Source organism: Rhea pennata, chromosome 1, assembly GCF_028389875.1.
Source record: "Rhea pennata isolate bPtePen1 chromosome 1, bPtePen1.pri, whole genome shotgun sequence".
In the NCBI taxonomy this organism is placed as follows: Eukaryota; Metazoa; Chordata; class Aves; order Rheiformes; family Rheidae; genus Rhea; species Rhea pennata.
The window spans coordinates 108,255,413-108,279,689 of record NC_084663.1 but is presented as its reverse complement, the minus strand read 5'-3'; the positions used below and the strand labels follow the sequence as shown (position 1 = coordinate 108,279,689).

Here is a 24,277-nt window from a genome sequence, read left to right as displayed (position 1 = left end):
GACAGTATACAATTTTTCAGTAAGTTTATTCAAGCTGCATTGTATACACTTAATACAACACAATAGCATCCTGTAAAAAAATCAAAAGCAAGTAATAACTAATGTCTGCAATAACTAACAATTCCATGCCTATGTAATTGTCTGAAAAGGAAAAATAGGTTTATGTTGCCCTTAATTGGGTTGACTATTGAAGAAAGGTTTCAATGTCTAACTCTTGTAATATGTGCTATAAATAAGAAAGGAAAAAGCCGTTCTTCTTCCCTGACCTTTGTCTAACCAGCTAGTTGGGGTACAGTTCAGACTGAAATTCAGAGAAAAAAAAAAGCCAACATTTTATTTTGTAATGATATTCATATTTGCTTTTTTTGCCTGAGCTGAGCTCCCATTGTCTTCATTTGTTATGTGTCCTGTAATTCTCAGTTTTTCTGTTAACATCATCTAACAGATTCTATATTTAAAAGCTAGACTCTCACACTTTCGATTTTAGACATTAACGCTCATCAGAAGATCCAAATTCTATAAATACCTATGTCTACTTAAATGAGCCATTCAGAGTTTTAGAAGATGTGTCAGAACAGTGTGTTTTTCCACGTTGTGCTGGTCTTCGCTGAGGCACAACGATGAAGAACAAGCTATCTTTAATACTGAGTAGTGTTCAAGCATTTGATACTGAGTACTAACCAAGTATCGCTGCAGCTACTGGCATCTCTGAAAGTACCCCAACACCTCTGAAAGAGAAGCTCCTGGTTTGAGGGTCTTGTCTGAAATAGGCAAGTCTGAGCGTTATAGGTTGTGGTAAAATTGCTATGTAATTCATACCTAGGCAATTCAGAGGCAATTTTATATCAGGAGATACGGGGATAGGAAAATAGAAAGTAGATGGGAGGAAAAAAAATAGAAAAACATAGTTCTTTCTCAGCATTTCTTCAAGGATTTTCGTGGCAGTTAGCATCTTTCTCAGGGTAATCCTGCACATGCACAGAGGGAGTTCAGGTAGGTATATAAACAGACTTGTGCGTCAGCTGTGATTTTTTGATCCTTTCCTTAGGATGCATAACAGAGGCAGTTGCTGAAACAAAAAGGTAGGGCAACAGCATCCTCAGAAAAAGTGCATTACCCTTCATGAGGAAGATTGCCTGTGACCCCATGCTCTCTTTCTGTCACCCCGTTTCAACAGGCAGCGTCAACTTGCTCTGAGGCCGTTTCAGCAGATCATAAATATGAGCCGCATTCTGGAATACCCTCCGGCACTGTACATTACCTAAAGTATAATAATCCTTTAATCTGTCCAATGTATGACATCTGGGCAGTTATTTGACATTATAATTCATCTTGATTGTGCATGTGAATACGTCTCACGGGAGGGAGGTGCCAAAGTGCTGATGGAGAGACGAGGATTTGGGAAAATGCCTGTGGGGCAGTGCCTCAGATCAGGGGAGACCTACCTGTGTGTAGCAGTGTTGGTAGGACGAACCAAAGTGGCTGTGTAAAATCCTTGTCTAAGATTAAGATCATCTCAGATAAGCACAAAAGAGAATGGGAGGGACAAGATAAACTGCCAGGACCCAAGTTAGAGAAGCACGTTAATATTTACTCAGTATCTGCTTATACCCTCTAGTCAGTATGACAGCTGTAGCCCGGTTTTAAGACATTATCATTCATTGAAAAAGGAAAAAAGCTAGACTTCCCCCATCCCCTCCCATCCCCAGTACTTTCAGATGCTGGCTGTGTGTGTTGGGGGGAGGCAGTGGAGAGCCGAGTGCTGGTGGGAAAAGAAGGCAATTACTGCAAGCCTCCTGACGGGCATGTGCTTCTTCCTTCCAGCTTAACTGCTCTGACCAGAGGCTGGGGGCTCGTGGGACGTGGACCAGATTGAAAAACTAGAAGCAGACAGATGGTTATTTGTAATCATCATGTAAATGTAAATCCTATAAAAATGTTTTCTTTCTAAAGGACCTGAGAGCTGCTGTAGTGGAAAGCAGTATTAAGGCATGGATAGCCTAGCCTGGAATAATTCTGACCTCTTCACCTTCCCTCCTACCCCATAAACATTGTTGTTTTATCTCCAGTTCCTTTAAACAAATTGCTGGAGCCTTGAGTGAGGAAATTAATTCAGTTTCCGTATAATTCCCTGAGTCTATGAGCGTCGGCTTGACCAAGGCCTGGAGTAGGGCCGAAGCTGGCAGATGCTGGTAAGCAGCTGCCTTGCTAGCAGGACCTTTATTATTTTTTTTTTTCTTTTTCATTTTTTCTTGACTCTGGCAGGTGCACGGCCTGGAAGCTTTTATCTTAGCCCTGCTACAGCTAGATGTAGCTGCTGTCCGTTGTTATGCTTGGCAATACCTGTAAATTGCCTTACAGAACTCTGCACGACTTAAAGGCTGATATGCCAGTTTGTGGACATCTATCTTGTTTGAGCAGCATCAGTTTGTTAGAACTATGAAGAGGCTGATCAAATTTTAATTAACTTTTGTCCACAGTGTCATTATAGGCTATATGTACAGTTCAGCTATGCTTTGCATCGCTCAAATCCCACACTGCCTTTCCAAACAGTGAGGCTTAGCAGTTTGGAAGTTTCTGAGGTTCAAAGTTTTTGCATTTCAAATTGTGAGGAAGTTTATGCTAACGTCAGGCTGATAGAGGGAAACAACTCTGCTTTACTCATTTGGACTGAGAAGTAACCTACGGGGTCTTGCTCTCTGAGGATATCGGGTGTGCTGTGCTGTAGAGTTGCACAGGGTTCGATGCAGGCTATTTTCCTCTTTAAAATCCTTTGTTAAATGTCGACTAACACTCATGGCAGGCACCAAGGGAACTGTGTGCCTTGCATTAAGTTGCACGGTGAGACTGGAAAATTGGAATAAAGTAAAAAAAGAACATGGGACGAAGAAGAGGAGGCTGACGGCAGCCTTTCCCCTCTTGTTTCGAGCTTTAAAAAGCTCCTGTTTGTACGTTGCCAAGAAGACCCTGAGGAGGACTGGGTTCCTGAGTGAACACGAGCCTCCTGTCAGTGTCTGGAGATGGTGCTCGGCTCTAACACGCTAACAGGTGTCTGAAAGGATGCAGCAATTGGGGATAATTGGCTGAAGAATATTCTGCGGCTCTCAACCATTTTTCTGTTTTCACAGATGATTGTGCTATTAGATACGGTGAATGCACTAAGCTGTACTGCAACTTTTCCATTTCCCCTCCGTAATAAGTGTGAACTCAGCTTTCAGTGGATGCTCCTTTCTGCTGCTGACTGCTGCTGCTGCTGTGCAAAGGACACGCGAACTTGCCAGTTACCAGCCGGAAATCTCCTCCTTTACGAGCCCTTTCTCCTTCCTGCTGTTTCGCTCTTGGGGAGACATTTAAGTGGGCTGGGATAGCTCAGCTGATCAGATTCATGTCTGTACTTTTTGTAATGTCATTGTTGTATTGTATTAAGAGCACTGAATCACAGAAACAAAACACTGAGCCCTCTGTTCTTTACCTTTTCTTTCCTCTGCTTTTATTCTTACGTTTTTCCTTCGTTTACTTGGTTTTTGTTTTTTGTACTCCCCAAGTTTAGAGTGTTCCTTCTTTTCCTCTCTGAGTTATTTTCTCTATTCTATTTGTATTCCACCCATTTTTCTCTTAACTCTTTTCCCTCATGTCTTATTTTTTTCCCTATTTCATTTTTCTCCAACAGTTTTTTTATTTTCCTTCAAAACACAGAGTGCTTTAGATGGATGTAGCAAGGTATATTTATTCAATAATCACATGTGTGTTGAAGTGTGGAGCAAAATTAAGTAAACCTTGTAGCATCAATTTTGTCTTCTGTTCAAGCCATATTTCCACTAAGATTTGGGTAAAGGAATATGATACAATCAAATTACCTCTTACTCTCATATTCTGAGACTGGTTGGAGCCTTACAGTTTGTGGAATGATTCAGAGAAAGTTAATGTAATGTTTTCTGCATATCACCCCAAGAAACAACTCTGTTTGGCAGCTTTATACAGCAGCCTGCAACGTTCAAGGAAAACACTTTCCTTAGTCCTGCTGCCAGGAGTTAGGAGTTGGGAGTATAAAGTCATTACACTATGGGAAACTTCTTGGCCTTTGGATCCGCTGTGATTTTCTGGAGATTTTCCACTAATGGATTTGCATGGAAGTTTTGTAACTTTGCAAAGAATCAAGTAATTCAAGCTTAATATGACTTTTTTTTTTTGTACTAATAACAGGAGAAATTGATGGTTGGTATCTGTTTACCAGTTGTGCAAGAGAGGGTATATCGTTGTCTGGAAGTCTGTGTTTCATAGTGGTTACAGAGACACATAAAGATGCTTCTCAAAGTAGCTGGTTTTGAAGACTTTTTTTTTTCTGGTTCCTTTCCTGAAACTGCTATGTTATTAAAATGTTTTAATGCCAAATAGTCATTAGCCCATAATTTTCAGCATACTATTTCTGTGTTGTGAATTATATAATTTTATTCAATTTCTTTTTGAAACTCGACGAATTCTATTTCTGTTGATTTGATTATAGTTACAAAAGTGCATTAGTGATTTGTATTAGTCAAAGATACTTTGGGGGCTGAGACTTTTTAGTTATTTGTTGAGAAAAATGTACATATTGGATATACTATTTGGGAAGAATATGGGTCCTCACCGTAGTGGCATTTATTGCCAACAAGTCCTGTCACTTCTACTTTATGCTTGAAAAGCAAGACCTAAATAATGGCTCACTTTCACGTTAGAAAAGGAATTAACTTCCAATTAATTCCCTCCTTCCTTTGGGATCTACCTGTGTATCCCAAAAAGGGGAACAATAAAAGTTACCTCATTTGTCATTTCAGTATCACATTTAAGCCCCCCTAACCTCACCCCACTCAGAGAGTACTTCTTGTACATATTAATGATATTTTCTTACGGCTTATTACAGAATGGAAACATATTCAGTTCCAAATGTTAAAATGGGGCACATTTTATTAACATTGAAAGCAGTAAATTATCTCTGCTTATAAAATGAGAGAGAACAATTTCTGCTGAACTCTTCCTGGCTTGCCCCTTCGCTAGGCTACGGTGTTTTCTAATTTCTCAGAGGGCCCTGCTTCCATTAAGGGCAAGAACTGTCTTAAAGCTGTAATGAAAGCCATACGTTGCTGAAATTCAAGGAGGGGAAATGCCCTAAATTCTATTTCAGTAGCTCATCTAGAGCTATTTTCAGTTTTATGTTTATAAGAATGTCAATTAACCTAGAGACTAGGACACACGTGGAAGAATAACAATGAAGTGGATATCATTTTAGTACACTCAAGCTAGTTGGACCAAATCCCTTTCATTAGAAGTGTAATATAAATAAGAAGCTAGCATGTATTGCCTAATTTAGTTTTCAAACAGTTTCTGGCTAATACTGAAACTGAAGATCTTCACAAGCTATATATTCAGCATAATGTTCTCTTTTCTGAAAATAACTCGATATCAGACCTGCAATACTGCTTTTACTTTTACAGGGAATATTACTTCCCATAATGGCAGTTGACCACATCAAGGGTAAAAGGAGTAAGGAGTGTATTTTTTTTTTTTATGCAGAGAAAAAAATAAAGGAAAAAATGCATATTAAATCTGCTTCTTTTGAATAAAAGGTCATGCTTCAGCAAATTGTTTTATAAGGTTTTTTATAGTAAGTATACAATATATATGATACAAAGTCGTCACCTAATAGTGACTGGGATGAGCTTCATGTTTGGAGTTTTTAATTACATATATCTGTATGCATGTATTTTTTTTCTCTCATTTATGATTATGTCACCTCTAATAATTTTTTTTCTGTATCTATCTCATTTATTTTATTAGTGCTACGAGATGACTTCCGCCAAAACCCTACAGATGTTGTGGTGGCAGCTGGAGAGCCTGCCATTCTTGAATGCCAGCCACCTCGCGGACATCCTGAGCCTACCATCTACTGGAAGAAAGATAAAGTCCGCATTGATGATAAGGAAGAGCGAATCAGTGTGAGTACAATTAAGAGGTCGTTTATAGATAGGGGGCCTGAGTTAAAGCCCCACAGCTGAGCACCGCAGGAGTTCATAGCTTTAGGTCTTGCTCTGTAGCTGACTCTGTACAACACTAGAGTGGAAGTCAGAAGCTGTCCAGCTTTGAGTTCACAAACATACAGTAAAAAGAGCTCAGAAGAATACACAGCTCAAGACAGTGGTAAGAACACACAGAGGAGCTGGTGCTTCTGAAACAGCAAAGGGAAACAGAAATGGGTCTGAACAACACTTGCCTTTTCCATAGAGGCTCGTTTTGGCACTTGGCACTAATCTTCGGAGAGCTTTCCTTGATAAGGAGAAAAAGTTGTATATTCCTTCTTATTTTGGTGTCTGACTTACTTAAAATTCTTGAGGCTTGATTTGTATAACCATTGTAACTGAAGTCAGAGCGAGCTGTAGATTTGAACATATAAAGTACTCTAATTTTAGGTGCTAGGTGTCTCACCTTGGGATTCAGTTAGTAGATGTCTTTGACCAGTTTGGCTTTACCTTTTCTGGATCTCAGTTCTCTGTGAAATGAGCATAATATGAACACTAATATCAAAGAGGTCCTTTAAAAACAAATTCAGTAATGTGTATGAGGTTCACAAATATTCTGAGAAAAATAGACTTAACATGATCTTTGTTATATCAAATTTAGCATGATAATTGGAAAGTGTTCTAAACAACAGTTGAAGCTATGCTGTAAAGAACAATATATCCTAAATAGAGATACCTACTGAGTAATGAATAATACTGGTTGAATTCTGGGATGATTCATTCTGCATACTGAATGAAAAAGGATCCAGTAAAAAGATCTAACTTACTGAGTTGTTAGAAATGGTATGTGTAAACAAATGGGACAAATTAGAATTGCATGGTCATATTTTATTTCAAATTTTTAGATGCTTAGCTTTTCGCTATTGCTATTCCTTTAATAAAGTTTTGTGTTGTATGTAGTAATACATAACTCATTCAGTGCTGATCTTACTCAGTATGGAAGTAGAACTCAAAGACTTATCCTTTGCCTTGGTTGGCAGAGGCAGTGTATCAAGCTAAACAGTGTCAGCAGTTGCTGTGTTACTGTGGCCAGGCTGTCTCTGCAAGGGTCTGCTCTAGAGTAAAGGAGGAAGGAAAAGTGACAGGGAACTGGTTAGTATTTCCTGCATCTCACATTTCTTGGGCTATGTTTCTAGCTTATTTTGAAGCACCCCATCTGATGTTCTGGCTTTTGACACTGATCCTAATTCCACAAGATGCGGATTAGTTACTGATTTTAGCTGTTCTGCGCTTTCACTCTCCAAATCTCCTCTGTGGCAGGGAAAATGATAAGGCTTACGGGAGCCAGGTGGATTTTCAGTGTGGGCTAGATTCAGTCTTTTTGCATGACCAAGAAAAACAGAAAATCTCTCTTAATTATTGAACAACAAAACTGTTCAAGCACCATTAACAATAAAACAAATTAAATAACTAAAACTAAGTAAAACTGTCTTTTTTTTAAAAAAGAGATCCGTCAGGAATGCTTTACATAGTATCGTGCAGGAAATGTAAGCACTGCGTTGCTAAAGAAGCAGCAAGAAACGTATCTTTCAAATCTAAAGCATCTAATGAAAATAAAAAATTGAGATGCTGTTGAAAGTGATCAGTAGGATAAAATATCTTCCAGAACACCCTAAAGATATTTAAATCCAGGTAGATAGGATTACAGTTTTTTAAGTATTACATACATTTACAAAAAAAAAACCCTTTAAAACTTTTAAATGCCTAAATTCTGGACTTTTACTGCCTGAGAGTGCAGTTTTTTCTGATACCTTTTCTTTATCTGAAGTTACAGATATATTCCTTGTTTTGAAACAGATACGTGGTGGAAAGCTGATGATCTCCAATACAAGAAAAAGTGACGCTGGCATGTACACTTGTGTTGGGACCAACATGGTGGGGGAGCGAGACAGCGATCCAGCAGAACTGACTGTCTTTGGTAAAGCTACTCAAGCTTTTGTTTTCATTTCACTCAAACTTTTATTTTCTTTTTCCTATAAATGTCATATACTGAATTGACCTAGCTAAGTCATCAACATGTGTGACAAAATCAGGTTAACAATATACAGCAGTATTGCCTAAGCAGCATTACACAGTTTCCTAAGAAGATCAGGTTTCAAAATGGCAGTTTATAAATATGGAGCTGTGATGGCCCAACAATTTCTTTCTAAGCACATACTTTAAATCTAATTGGAGGTCCTTAGTGATATACATATGCTCAGAAACCATAATCCAGGAGATAATGCTCTCCCTCACAAAATTGCCAAGTATAATTGAGCTACTTTAACCCAGTTGACCGTGCCTACTTAACAGAGGTTTGGACCAGAACTGCCTGTTTAAATAATTCCTTCTTCCTGTGGGGTTGTGAAATCAAACCTTTGTCACAGAGCACAAAAGAGCTCAATTGTGCAGTAAAAAGTCCTTAGATAAAATCCTGAGATCAGCTTATTGAACGTATAAAGATACATCTGTCTTTTTTTTTCTCTTTTAAAGGGTGCAGAACAACTTTTTACCATGTAAGCCAGGGCATCATTTTGGTTTTTAGTGTTGCCAAATGAATCAGAAATGGATAGGTTTCCTGCATGACACAGCTGCCAGACTTGATGGCATTTGCCTATTGGTCTAGAGTAAGAATAGAGTAATATTGAACCTAGAGCTGGATCCCTTCTGCTAACAATTGGGTAAAAAGCAAGGTCATAAAATCCTACTGTGGTAGATCCTGCAGTCATGCTTTTTCCATTCACCATTAGATATGTTTCTATAGGAATCAGTCAAGAGGTCTTGAACAAACAAAAGAAAATCAATATGGAAAAAAGCTCCTCACTGCTGAAGAAGAATATAAATACAAAAGAGAGAGAGGAATAACTGTAATGCTCCCTCCTGCTACTTTCTTGATACATAGCAGAAATCCAAATAAGACTTCTTGTAATTCCAGTAAGACTTTTTATAGAGATCCTAAGCTCCTTTGTAAAGCAGGTGCTCCTAATCTGTTCACTTTCTGCCTAATATGGTACAATAGGAAACCCAATCACAAGTGTTAGTATGTGCTTGCATATATGTGCATTTCAGCATTTGTTTGTCCACCTGAAAATCAAACAACCTGTGGGAGTCACACAAGGCATAGGAAAATTTCTGTTAGACAAGATCCGTGAGTGATGGAGGATTTGTTACTCTCCAGTGTTGCAAGAATGTAAAGGCTTCCATTTTACTGACTTTGTTATGGATTCAAGGAAGCTTATGAATTTTAAAAATTTAATTCACATACCTTGCAAAAATGATGAAAGGATCTCTATCAAATTATTATCTCCATTGCAACTAATATGTTGAGATTGTGCCTTTATATAGATGTAAAAGAGAGATGAGGTATCTTCTTGATCAGTTTAAGTACTGGTAATCTCTGATAATACGCCCTGTGGATAGTAAGCAGGTTGCAGTCCTGAACTACAAAGCCTTAAGAAATCCTTAAGAAAATAATTTGTTAAAAAGCATTGAACTGTAGGAATAAAAATTATGAAATATGCATGTAATTTCATATCCTGCGGAGATCTGAAAAGTGTTAGGTTTGCCTTGTAAAATGTTATATAGTCAATTACAACATTCTGAAAAATTGATACAGGATTTAATCATAGGAATCAACGAGTAAAATACAATCTATTTTACAAGTACTGTGCAAAATCATCAAAAAAAATATGTTTCATTTTTTCATAATTGTGTTAGTCCAACCAAAGCAAAATTCTATCTAAAATGTCCTTTCTATTTATGTATCTTCCTATCTAAAATTCCTTTTCTTTTAAGGTATTCCTTTTCTCTCTAGGGTATAGGATTCCCTTTCTATCTTGCCTTTTGCTATACATGAATAGCATGCAGTAAGCAGACACTCAAGTTACCTGTTGTATGACAAGACAATTCATTCATCCTGTGCTGCCACCTGGCCTTGAAGCTCTTATGTTAGCATGTTAGGCTCACCATATAGATGTGTCCAGGTTAGTCTTGGTCTGCTCCATAGGAAGAAAGACACCTTCGACTGGCCTTCTGCCAGTAGCAAAGTTGTACTGCTTTCTAGCTGCATCCATTCCTGGATTGTAGGCAGGAGCCTGAGTGCACACATTTGCATGGTGTGCTGGAGAGCATCATCTATGATGCTTCCAGGAAGCAATGTGTGTGTTGGACACTGCTATCAGTCCGAGCATACAGAAGAAATCCAGTAACTCTGGGAAACATCAGGTCAGCTGTGCATGTTCAGATTGGCTTTACTGAGTGTGGGCAAAAAGTCTGGGTCTCTGCAGCACAAGGCTTTGACTCACAGGATTGGGAAACATGGGAACAGTGCAAATGTGGAGAAAAATATGCTAAAAATAACATCATGCTTAGATATTATTCAGGTGCTCAACTTCAGCTTTTCTGAACATACTTGAATGTACATTTTATGGTTAAAATGAAGGTATGTGAAGTAAGCCAACAACTGATGCTGATTCTGGAGAGTAGTGTATATTAATAAGCTGTTTATTGATGTCTCTACTGCTTTTCCAAATAACAAACCAAAAAACCCTTTTTCCCCTATGAAGGCAGCCTTAGTAAACACACTGCTCTGCAGGAAATGGAACTGTTTCATGCCAGTTCTTAAACTTTTCCAGGAGTCAGCCACTTGTTACTTCTGGCTCTGCAAGTTTTTCTGTAATACTTGAAGTTAATTTCTGCATGTCACTCATGACAGATCTCTGGTTCCCTTGTGCAATAAATTTAGCTTGAGGCATTGCCTCTGGAAAACCTGAGCTGGTGTGGTGGTAACTGGTGGCCTGATAGGAACAGCAGGGAAGCCTAGCCTAAAAGATTACACCTTTCTTGAGTTACAAATAAAAAGAAAAAGTCAGTGAAAACGTTGGAAAGAAGCGAGAGGAGAAAAGTTTCCCATGTGCAGAATATATCCACTCAAATGAATGCCTATTCAATAACCTTTACTGAAAAATAGTTACGGATAATACATGCAGAACCTTCAGTGATCTTTTCCCACCCTATCTACATAGGAAACATAATTTTAGCATTTAGACTCTAATCCCAATGATTTCAAGCATGATGTAGGAGTCTGTTCAAACTGCATTTCTTTTGTTCCCCAGTCATGACTCTTCTACAAGCAGGGAATTGCCAAACTTTCACAATAAAATGTCATAATGCAAACTCATTATATAGCTGTACTTCCCCAAATTATTCCTATATTTTGAATAGTGACAGTGATGCCATTAGATTTTGTTAGCCCTCTCTTCCAAGCTCTACTATTAATTTTTGCCTTTATGGGGCTCCAAGGTGTAATGTTGGAGCAGAGCAGAATGACAAAAGTGGCCTTTAAAGAAAGTTAATAAGTAATCCGTCAATCCTAACATTCACAAAAAGAGGCAGCATAGTATTATTATGAACATACTGTATTCTAAAGGCCAAATTCAGAAGTGTAAGTGATACAAATTAGGCTGATTTACTTGCGTTTAGGCTCATGTGGCCTGGCTGAACAGAATTCAAGCCAGATGCAAAACAGAAACAGTTTCATGATTCAATGTGTAAGAAGGCTTGGTGTGTGAATACCTAGTACGAAGCCAGAAATTAAATAAAGTAAGGATTACCATTTAACTAAATTCTTGTTCTTTTGTCATGCTATTGTACTATTCTCAAGTTTTCAAGATGACTTAATGATTTCAAACTCCTTTTCTTTCCTTTGGACTTAAAAAGCGAGTTTGTAGAGAATATACAAAGGTGTATCTTGTATATTGATTCTGAAGCCCAGTGGAATCAATGGAAGCCTTAATATGTTGACTTCAAGAGGCTGGCAACAGGCAGTGGAAAAAGCCTGAAATACATTTAGAACAGCCTCGAAAGAATGTGAAGCTTAACTAAGAAAAGGACAAAAACATCTTAAAAAATATGCCAAATCAGCTATATTAAAGATTGTTTTAGACTAATCTTTGATTTTTAGCCTTGGTACCTGAATCTTTTTTCAGCTAATAAGGTCCTGTGGGTTGAAGATGTATTTTTGTCTGATACTTGAAGAAGTATTTACATCAGGTTGAAAGAGACACAATAGTTCCAGAAATAGTTTACTTTAAATGGCACGATATTAGGGGAGAAAATGCAAAAGCACCTTAATGAAGATATTGTACACCCTTTTTTTTTTTATCTTCCTAAACTCTGACTGTATAGAAGGCCTTAGTAGAGAATCTTGTCCCATCGTATCCTGCAAACTGATCTCAAGTTTCCCAGCCACACAGAAAACGTACCTAAATCAGGTGTACGTTCACAGTTCAGTTCAAGACAGAGAAACCAGCAATATTTATTTTGTCCTTCAAAGCAAAACTCCTCCTATTTTTCTTCAAATTCTTACATTTTCCATTCCCATTCCATAAGTGTGCTTATGGTAGTTTGTAAAAAGATGATTGTAAAAAGATGATTTGCAGTATCTGTTATCCACAGATACTGACAGGTTATAATAAGGTAATCATACTACTCTGAAAAAAGGTCTGATTTAATCTCCTAAATGTGTACCTAATGTTCAGACAAAAATGTTCCTGAAACTAACATAATAGTAGATGTGTGTTAACAGAGAAAGCTCTAATGATTGATAAAAATCATTCCAGTTTATTTGCATGTGCCTCTTGTAAAGTTCAGCGCCTTTATTGTGCAAGCTTGCAGGATTATGGTTATTGTTTAGAGTGTAGAAGTTTGCAGTATCTCCACAAATACTTATTTCTCAAATGAAAAAGGAATAAAATGCCCAAAGAGAGGCAGTAGTTTAAATACAAAACCATATGGTTTTGCAGCTGCATTTTCACTTACTTGAAAAGTGATCAGCACACACAAATTTGATCAGTGCACGCAAATTCAGTGTGATTCTAGTACCTTGTCTTCTTCCATATCTTAATTTTTGGCAGTAAGAGTTTTATATTGTCCAGATCATGATGTGATTAATGAAATATCTACCATATTGACAGCGTTCTGAAATGAAACTTCTGTCAATGTAATGGTATTTTTTTCATTCACATCAGAACTCTAGAGTGAAAAAAAGGAGGCAAGAGTTTGTTGGTTGCTTGCTTTCTCTTTTTTCTTTTTAACCTATTTGCTATTAAATCCTTCCCAAAGGTGAGCCTCTTAATACAAGTTTTAGTGCTTCTTTCTAGAACGAGAAAGTGTTTTTAAAAAATGATACCTTCTCTCCAGGAAAAAAGGAGAGAACAGTTCTAAATCAGATTGAGTCCCTGCATTATAGAGACAATCAAATCCTTCACTCCAGCAGTTGCCTCAGCAGAGAAAACATATTAAGGTAGTTAGGATCATTTTAATTAGATTGAGGTACCATATATGGTTGTCTAAGTTTTTGAGGAACAGAGAAAGGGCAGTAATATATCTGAAGGTCATCAGAGTGTCTAATAGACTGTGATACACACACCAATTGTTAAGTAGAGGAAAAATTGAGTTCTGGGGTTAACTTAAGTCAGCACCCGAAGCAAGGAAAGGATTCTGTTTTACTGCTTAGGATTCTGTAGACTTACATCCATTGAACTATTTCACCTAGGTTTTCTTGCAGTGCATATCTCAAGCACCGCAACATATTGTAGGTGTCTATCCCAACTGCATTAACAATCCCCTTTTATAACTACAAGCAAAGTTTATTCTGAAGTTATAAAGGTCATCCTGGTAGTAGCAGAATGGGTTGACATGACATATAACCATGACCTATTTTATAGTTCTCTCCCAAGATTTTTAATATTCATCAGAGAAAGTCTGGGCAGCGGGTACGTTATTTGCTCAGTGAAAGCTATATAAAATAGCTATATTAAAAAATATATATGTCTATAATTTTAATTTACTGCTTTTTCTTGCTATTTCTCAAGTATATTATGTTGCGAATACTGTTGACAGTGTAACAATGTTTAATTGCACAACAAGGCTTTATTATAGGCAAACAATTTTAAAAGGAAAAAATCAAGAGAGATTTTCTCAGGTTTGGCTCTGGAACTATATTTGACCTGGTTGTGTGAGGAAGCCTTCTTTATTTAGCATGCTCAAGCAAGCAGTGCTCTGTCTCCTGAGAGATTAACATTGTAAGCAACTTATGCAGGTGACTCAAATCCAGTTAATCTCACATAAAGAATGTTAATTGCATTGGCAATAGCATTCACTCTGATCACTTTATAGCTGTATAATTAGCTATTGGACATATTCAAGGGGTTGTCTGAGTGATACAAATGCAGGAAACAACATACGAGAGAACTTGTGCTTTCCTGATTCACACTGTGCAAAATGCAGAGATGATGGCAAAATGGAAATAACAGTTATTGTAATTTGCATGTCCCTGATAACTGTGATCTGCATTTATGAGCTATTTATTTTCTAGAAAATTCTTAACTGTTGTGGAAAATTCACAATTTTGAGAAGTTGGTCTGAAAGAAAGAGGTATACTCCTAAATTACATTGTTGTGGAATCAAGTGATTTACCTAATAGCCTTTGGACAACTTACTGCCTCATCAGCTTGTTTCTTCTCAATATGTGCTAAGAATTTATTTTTTCGTCTTCTGTAGCGAAACATTTATAGCCACAAGTAGCAATTTCATAAATATGCTTGCATTAGTTTCTTAGATGTAAACATGGTGTAAAATACTTTTTACTCACAGAGTCAGCATACAGGCACCTGCAGGATTATTTAAAACGATATGAATGATACAGGGCCTCTAAGTCATCTTGACCTATGAGGATACAGTTCTGGGTCTGAATTTCCTAATTTAGGATCATCTGAAATGTAGCATATATTGTATTTAAGCTCAGCAGAGAAAACATATTAAGGTAGTTAGGAGGTTTGGGCTGAGCTGTTTTAGTTGAGAAATTGTGAATAGAATTGTTGCAAACTTACAGAGAGTTTCATTAAGATAATCCCTTTCAGATCCACAAAATTACAGACAGACCAAGGATATGGCTTACCATTAAGGTTAACAACTATTGTTCTAGTTACTTTATTCAGTTTTAATTAATTTTGCCAAACTAAAACTACTGTATCCCAAGTTTTCCATGCCTGCTGCTTCACCTGATTTTTTTGATTTTAATTTTGCTAGAATAGTTTATTCTTTGCTAAGAATGTTAAAAAATAATATTTGCTAGCTCACGTCAAGTTTCTGCAGTTGTGATGTGAAAGATGTAATTGGAGGGAATTGGGGAAGGCTTCAGGGGAGAGGAATAGATGAAGATTTTTGTTCTGAGAAAATGCAGGTCCGTTATTCAGAACAAAAGGGACCTAAAAGTTGACAGAAAACAGCTACTATGCCCAGGATGTAATTTTTGGCTTTTCTAAATAATTTGACCAAATTTAATTAATTATTAACCTCTTAGAAAAAAAAATCATCAATTCATACTCCACAGAGATCAAGTAGAGGATAGTTCTTAACAGCATTTTTCCTGCAACTGCAGTTTAGTAGTCTTGTCAGTCTCCTGGGGTGAGGCTTGGTTACTTCAGACAATTTTTCTTGTAGTGATGGGCTACAGCATGGGCTGATCTGGGAGGCACAGAGGAAAGAAGCTCCAATGCAGTTCAAGTGTAACTGAAATGCAGAGCAGAAGAGAGTCAGTTTGGTTTAAGACATGAAGAAGTTAGAAGCATCAATAGTTGGAAGGGAGACTGGAGTTGCATGCTTGCTGGGCTCGAGCTGTGAACAGCAATATTCTGGGCTAGGAGGAGACAAATCAGCTTGTGAAACCAGGATGCAGCTGGAAAACTCTGGCAAAATAAGTGACCAAAACAAAAAGGAGTTTGAAACACTGACACTGTCTGGATGAGACACACAGGTATAGTTAGGACCAAACCTAGCTGGAGCTTGGGAACAGGCAGGAGACTGAATGCAGATGCACAGAAAAGGAAAAATCTGATGAAGAGGGACTGCCTATTTAAGGAAACTCAGGACAATGAGCTGTAGAGAAGACTGGCTGTAGCTGATAGACAGACTTGAAACAGGGCATAAAGGCCGAGATTTCAAGGTGGAGAGGAAAAGTAGAACTGAACTGACTTGCCAAGACCTCCTGGGACCTGCAGGTATGGGGTGGAGAACAGGTAACATGAGGAGCAACACAAGAGCAATCGTGTGGAAGAGATGGGCAGAAGCAGCTCTGCTCCTTAGGCACTTTTTTTATCTGTAGCATCTGGAGAAGAGCTGTAGATTCTTGAATGTGTCTGTTCTTCTGCTTATAAAATATATTCTTCTCTGCTAATGGCTATCCCTGCTTGTAAAATGGAGTTCCTATGTGATGCTGTGTAATTCATTTAAATTATTAATAGATGGTTACCATTTTTGTGTTCCTCATTTTCTCACTTAAGATTCTTATTGGTAGAAGTGCTGAACATTTTACCAGAGGTGACTGCATTCAGTGGAAGCTAAGCTTTCAACATACAAACAGAATGCTAAATTCTCAAAAAACATTAGCTGTTCTGTGTCTCAAAGTTGGGCATACACATTTGTCAGATATTTTACCTTCCTTTCCTTCTCCATCACACCTCAGAGAGGAGTTGTGAAAATAAGCGAATTTTTCATGATGCATTACTATAGGTATAATTGAGGTCATGAGGAAATTGATAATTCTGTCTTTGAGGTTTGAGTAATATGACAGGAGGCCACCCACTAAACAGTACAATTAAAGCAAAATATTAAACACCTGTTCATTAAATGAATACCAATCATCCAGAGATGTTTGGGGAAAAAATAGTTTGCAATCATACAATTGCAACCAGTCCCATAAGACATAAACAGATTAAAGAATGTGTAGATAGCCTTCATTCTGACACTTCTTGGGTGTTGCATGCTTGACTTTGCAACCTTATTAATGTTGTTTTAATGTTTTATATTTGTGTATGATAAGCATGGATAATCAACCTATAAACTCAGTTCTGTAGTTACCAAGACAAACTGCCTGGTTCAGTCTGGTATTGCTTAACATATGTGTGAATTTCAAAATTTTTTTTTAAGTGAAGTCATATTCCTCAACTTGCTGAGAATGAAAGGTGATACACAGTGTGTAACCAGTTTTAAATGCCTTTAAAATAAATACCAGTTTTGCGTGGAAATACTGCTTTATATAACTCAGTCTTGCAACAATTTGCCTCTGGCATAAATAATTTATGACAATAAAAGTGTGGGTATGGGTAGGAGGGGACAGAACAAAATTTATTCAGTCCAAAGGCAGCTTGGAAACTAACTCCAGTGACATCCTTTCAAATGAAATTACTGGTACTCTGAATTTGTACCAGTATAACTGAGATCAGATTGCAGCTCTGCATCTGGATTTTGAGCAGGCCTGTGCAATATTATGATAATTAATAATATTTGTAGCTGTGCAGGCTGACATAACAAGGGTAAACAGAATTTATTATTCAGAGCTTAATTTAGTTTTCCATGGTGAAGTTAGTGATGGAGATCAAGGAAGATTTGACCTCAGTACAGTAATGCACAGTTGGCTGAGATGCATAACACAAAGTTTGTTTTCCTCCAGAGCATCAAGATGCTGATTATTGCCAAAGCCAGGATTTCTGTGTTGGCAACTCATATATTCTTAGAGCAGACAGCAGCTTTTAAATCAAACTCTGTGCATGCAGTGTGCAGAGCCAAAACTTTCACAGAGAAGAGCATAGTTCGGAAGACTTCTCCACTGGTGTGGCAGGTGGGCAGTCAGTTCTAGCACACACTTCATTCTGGTGGCATTCAGTTTGTACACTAGGTAGGGCTGCCTGTGACAGCCACCGCATCTCTAACCTGGCAGTCATCTCTCAGGCTGCTTAGGCACATCACCAGTTCCACTTGTCTGAATTTGTGGAGCTCAGCCCCCTTTCTGCATTCTGTGCATCGATTAAAATAAATAAATAAATAAAGATGCTGAAAAGTCAAAAGTTTTGACACTGACACTGTGATTCAGTGAGGAATTTTCATGTCTCTCTCCAGAGCGGCCCACGTTCCTCCGGAGACCCATTAACCAGGTGGTGCTGGAGGAGGAGGCAGTGGAGTTCCGGTGCCAGGTGCAGGGCGACCCCCAGCCCACCGTCCGGTGGAAGAAAGATGACGCAGATTTACCAAGAGGAAGGTGAGAATGACGTCCGTGTTCTCGACGCTTTCACATCTCGATCGTTGAATAATTCTGGAGTCGCACCCTAATGCATATCGTTTGTTACTGGAAAGTATGGGCAGGTTTTATTTTCCAGATTTTTGTTTTTTGGCACTATAAAATGTGTTCTAGGACCAGTAGAGCAGGGAAACCTGTTCTAAGGTAAATTATTTGGTTATTGGGTTGCTGTGGAAGGAAAGAAATGGATGCAGAGCTGTTGCGAATACAGGGGTGTTCACTGAATTTGTTGCAGGAAAGTAAAACCATTTCAGGAATGTACTAGTAAGGCTGCTATTACTAGTAGTCTTAATAATAATGTGCTGGTATCAAAAGGGAGAAAACTTGGCCGGGGAGCTGCAGAGCTGCTCCATCACACTGGCTGAATGAATTAGAAGCAGAACATTGTGGCAGGCTTTGCTGGCTCCTTCACCAATATCTGCTGGGTGTCAGAAGGAAATCTTCCTCTTGTGGAAATACAGGAACAGTCAGAAGTGGCAAATAAAGTTGAAATGCTTCATCTGGAACAAGATGTGTTCAAGAAAGATTCCTCTAAGCTGGAACAGAGGCAGAGCAAATTCTCGGGTGGTCAGGAGGATGGGAGTGTGCCTTATGACAGGACACTCTATTTATTTGACTTTTTTCAGCTAACATTGGAGTTTGGCCCCTGCTTTCTGGAACTCTTTCTAGAATAGGTGCTGAACCATTATCAAATTTAAAAAAATTCCAAAACAGAAATAGGTCTGGGGACAGGAACGAGAATCCAGGTCTCCCTAACCTGTCCTCTCCTTTAGACCAAGTGAATCGTGCTTCATTTTTTGCTCAGTGCACTTAAATTCAACAGGAGACACAAAGAGGACCTTTTGCTCCCAGCACAGCTGTTTTTTCTTCTCCCTCCGTGTTGCTCATTCCTAGAATATTGCAGACATAATTTAAAGAAAAGAAAAAATCCAGGTCTTCTGTTCGTTGAACGAGTGCTGTTAACATGGTCTTCTTTTATGTAGGCTGGCTGCCAGTGTTACTTCTTCTCCTCCAATCATGCTCTTTAAGAGCAGCTGCAATGGCGTTCGTGACTTGTTTGTTCCTGTCAGTGTATATTAAGTGTGCTGTGAGCACGCTACTAAATTGGGCCTCACTAAAACAAGTTAGACATTGCTGTCAGCTTTTTTTTTATCGCAGCAAGCCGTATCTATTCACCCCAATGAGGTTAAATGGGGTAAGACTGTTATCTGACAGTCTTCATCCAATTGCTAAATATGGCATTTAATGTCACTTACGATTTCATGAAAAACGGTGGCAAAATTCCTGATAGCCACACAGCACTTTGTCATGTTTACCTCTTGGTTTATAAGCTTTTGTTTCTTACTATCAAAATATATAATAAAATAACAAAACTGAAATTGGGGAATAGCTATCTCAGTTTCCACATCCTCAACTCCGTAATATCTTCTTTGAATATGCAGTTATACATTTAAATAGATTAATATAATTATTAATTTAGTGATGCATAATAAGGAAAAAGCATATTCTTTATATACATATTTACTGAAAATTTATATCTCTTTACAATTTAAAACAAATTTAAAAATTGACATAGCTTTGTTGTTAATTTTGTTGATAGATGTGTATGCATCCAATGCATAAAATATTTTTGAAGAACAGATTTTTGGATGTCAAGATCACTCTTTTTCTTTGCTTACTGTTTTATCTGTGCATTATAGAGTAGCCCATAGTATATGTTGTGCCTCAGTGATTTAATCTTGCTATTCCACTGCTGCTGTTGTTTTAAATCATGACTACATTTAGGTCCCGTAAGTTGAAATAATGCATGATGTACTGACAGTGTTTTTGATTAAGTTGCATGTTCCATGAGTTAATTTGCTTTTAATAGTTTTGTTCCCTCTTTCTCTTTTTTACTTGAAAACATAGTATTAGTACTATGTGTTTTGAGGGTGGTTTTTTTGTTCATTTATGATCTCTACGGAAGAAGAAATGAAAAAGAAAGTATTAGACAGGTTTTTAGTGTGCTTTTAACTGAAGAAGGGGAGTCTCATCGGATAATTTCTGATGATAATCAACTTCTGGCACAGAAACTACTAAGGTTTCGTAGAGTTTTTACATTGCTGTTTAACATTGCTTTACCTGTATTTTGGCATTTAAAAACTGAAAGTGGGAATATGTCTTTATTCCTGTCTGCTCCTCAGACAGATGGGCATGGAAGGGGCGACAATGTAGAATCGCATGCTGGAGACCATGTCACCTGATAGAGGACTGCCATAGCTGCTGTCGATGTAGGGACTTACCACCTCCTGAGCCACATGTGTTGTGGTTATCTAGTAAAGTCAGTATCTACACTGCAAAAGCAAATACCTCTGATAATCACGACTCTATGCTTTATTTTCTAAAAAAAAAAAAAAAAAAAAAAAAAGTGTCATTTGTATAACAATAAACTTCAGCAGAGTCTTCATTGACAAAGAGTGGAAGTTTCCAAACTGTGCCGTGTGATACTTAATCAAGGAAGCTAAATTTGGGATATCTGGAAGAAAAGCTCTTGTTTTTTTTCTGGATTTTTTTTTAATGTAGACAAAGAAATTTGCCTAGCTGTAGTCTAAATGAATAGATAAGCAAGTGATAATATAACAGTTTTATAAATTGAGCAGATAAGGTTTTCCTCCTTGTTGACATGGGAGTTTTTTGGGGGGAGAGGGGGAGAGGAGGAGTTTAACAGAACTAGCTTTCATCTTCTGAACTCCTATATTTAGAAGTTTATTTTTGATATATTTAGCATTTTAACCTCTACAGTCGAGTATGAAACCCTCAAAAAATTCCTTTTGTTACTTTTTCCACATAAATAAGTCCTCCTTCTGAGCAGATCTGTGCAGCAATTTGTCTTACAGCTTTCAGTGTCAAGTTCCTGTTTCCACAGCTAATGACCATTCTTTGCACATCTGTCTATTTTCGGGTTTTTTTTTTCAATAATTTCATTTTGGCTTCATCCTTCGATTACTACAGGATTATAGTAGTTATTTGTTACAACAATTATTACCAATCTGTTACTTTTTCTGCTGCTAGTTCAACTTTCAAAAGTGCCCAAGTCAGTGATAGTAAAGTGTGATAAATTGAATTTTTAATTTTTGTATGCATTCTGTTTCTGCAGTTTGCTTCTGGTGAATGGCAGAGATTTCATTCTGTACTACAATCACTCTTACTGGGTGTATAGTCTTTCAAGAAACTTCTCTATTTTTCCATCTTGCTTCTTTTTAGTTTTCTTAATCAGAAGTGTGAGATCAGAGATATAATAAATAATCACAGTAAGTTCTAATGATATATGTAAACAGTATTGCTTCACCAGTTGATGTATTTAGTAATAATTGGAAAAGAATTTCAGACTATTACAGTTTTAATTATAAAGATCCCTGGTGAACTATGTGCATCTCAAACTGCAATTGGATTGAATGAAAAAATAGCAACTTCTAAAGAGATTAGAATATATGAAAATATTAGTATTTTAAAATCATATTGCAAAGATTTCATTGAATTGTCTCTGTAATTACCCAGAAATGTTTGAAAAACTATACTTTAAAACTGAAAATAGGTGGACATAAGTTTGGTCTGAGGGCATAAAGCTTCATTCTAAATTTCAGCTATTTTGAATCAATGATCTAAGGCAACTATGATAGTCTGTATTTTCATAATTAAAATCTTAAAGTGATTCCTATTGTTCCTGTAGAACTTTTCAAAATGTCTGTGCAAAATAAATCTCAGTAACAGTCAAAGGAAATTACTTTTCCAAAATCTGATAAACCTGACCTGAAATTTCAAAGACCTTGATATGTATCATGGAGCTTTTCTAGGTATCCGTGGATAAGAATTAAGGTGTTAAGAAGGGCCAAATGGATATGGAAACAGTGGCAATATGCTAAGCATACTAACTCTTTCCATAATTCTTTCTTTTAGGATAATAAATTAAATTAAATCTTCAGACTTGAAAAATTCTTTTTAGACCCTAAAGCAGCCCCAGCAAATTAATGGTTTGCCATTTAAAATATTGATACTGCACTAATAGGGAGACTAAATGTACAATGCAAAGTCTAGGGGAGTGTAAAGCTTTGTTCCCAAAGCTGTCCATTTTGAACCAAAGACCCAAGACTGAAACGTGCTGTGAATCAAGCATAGAGGCACAGGGTGTATATTTTATTTTAATTGCTCTAAAAATTCAGCATCAAACCGTAGCTTCCACAGTACAGAAAGGCTAGGAGAATAGTTAATCAAGTATGACTCATGTCAAACTACTGAAGGTGAACAGGATATTGTGGGGTCACTTGTCTTATGCCTTTGGCTGCAATATTGATTCACTATTTCATGAATAGAGGTTTTTTCATTATAAATGACACAAGTAAACAGCATAAAAATTGTACTAAAGCAACAGAGGCAAAGGTGGCTGTGCAGAATGACTTGAAAACTAAATAAAAATCATCTTGACACATTGAACTCTTTCCAATCACACATTCAGGTAGCTAGCTTTCCCTTTGATGTCTGCTTGGCAGAAATAGAGATTATACTCTCCTGCTAAGGGCCTGATGGTTTCCTAAAAGGCAAAGAACTACAGTACTGACTTTTAATTCAATGTGGCCTGGATCAACTTTTGATTCATCTCCTTTTAAGTCTTGAGAGCAGGAAGAAGGTGATATTTGTGAGCCTCCAGTATAAGACTGACATATCTTTGACTAGCAGTTTAATAAAATTTGAATAAGGTTTGTACAGTGTTTCATGTCTTCAAATTTCCTAGCAAAGCCGAAGAGAGCAGCTGCATAGCCTGTAATTACATAGCAAGTAATACAGATTTTTTTTTCTTGAGGAAGTGAAGAGATTTTCAATTACAAGTTAAAATTTATGACACACTATAATAACTGCTTAAACCTTTTACACAGAAAAAGCTAGCAGTACCAGCTCTTTGGGAGAGTGAGGTTAGCTCAGCAAATGTATTTTTCAGTTGCCTTAAAAATGACTGAGTAGCAATCACATGGGTCTTTTTTGGCATCCCAGCCCAGAACAGCTGCTTTAGCTCAATAAATACATCTTTAATGAAATTACAACCTGCTCTTGTAAGTTTGCATTTACAGGCACTGGCTGATTAGATGAATATTGTACTAGAGATGAAAAGTGGCAACTGCACCAGCAGGAAGAGGTATTCGCTTTGCGTGCCACCCACGCAGTGGGAGAATGTAGGCAGAGAAACCTTGCGTGATACTTCAGAATGGGAGCGGTGTGTAGCTTACACTAAGCGTGTTGCTAAGGGTTAAGAGATTGTAGGTTTTTAAACGAAACACAGCAGTGAAAATTCCAAACAACACAGGAGGCTTTCTTATTTCCTGAAAGTTAAGAATATTCCTTAAAAATTATTGGAGAAAATACATCCTTTTCTGTTGTTGAAAATCATACGTATACTTAGACATAGAAAAAGGTTGTCATTATTTGCTGAGAACCCCAGATTTTATGTTTATTTTGATTAACTGCTGTGACAGCACTATCAGCTGAACCTTAACTACAGTTAAAGAGTTTAGTCTTAACGTATTCTAAGATACATGGTAGCTCCAACAGCCGAAGCGTTTGTAGCTAACTTCTTCCTGCTCTGTTTTTAAAACAGGCCTCTCTGTGCCTGAAAGTAATTGCATTCGCATACCCAGGGCAGAAATTCTGTCTGTCACACTTTTGATGTGCGTGAATTTTCAGTAAGTACTCTATTTTCCATGCTTTCCTCCACGGTTTCTTGTGGGCTCAAAACTAAGTGTTAATGATGAGGTTTTAAAAATCTCTTACTGTCTACCAGACACATCTTTGAGAAGGATTTAAATACAACTTCCCTCAATCTTATCCCACTAGATTCAGAAAGATGAGATTTTTAAAAGGTAATCCAGAAAAGACATGATAGCTGCAGATGTTTTACCTTTATCTTTCTCCGTGATCTCAAAGTCAGGCCCTGTAAGCCAGAGAGACAGTAATATTTAAGAAACGGTGTAACTATGAGTTCTGTGAATAAAAGCAATGCTATGTAATTTCATTTATATTCTGCGGATAGGATAGTGAAGTATTTAACTGCAGCCTCCTCTGGATTCAACCAAAGGGAGAA

At 37.4% G+C, this 24,277-nt stretch overlaps 1 protein-coding gene across 1 annotated transcript in view; it reads left to right on the top strand.

Moving 5' to 3' along the window:
- Window positions 1-24,277, top strand: part of ROBO2 (roundabout guidance receptor 2) — a 410,894-nt gene that overhangs the window by 256,432 nt on the left and 130,185 nt on the right. Inside the window, exons 3-5 of the mRNA XM_062574966.1 lie at window positions 5,815-5,972; window positions 7,851-7,971; window positions 17,991-18,129. Coding sequence (XP_062430950.1) covers window positions 5,815-5,972; window positions 7,851-7,971; window positions 17,991-18,129 — 418 coding nt within the window. The remainder of the gene's footprint in view (window positions 1-5,814; window positions 5,973-7,850; window positions 7,972-17,990; window positions 18,130-24,277) is intronic.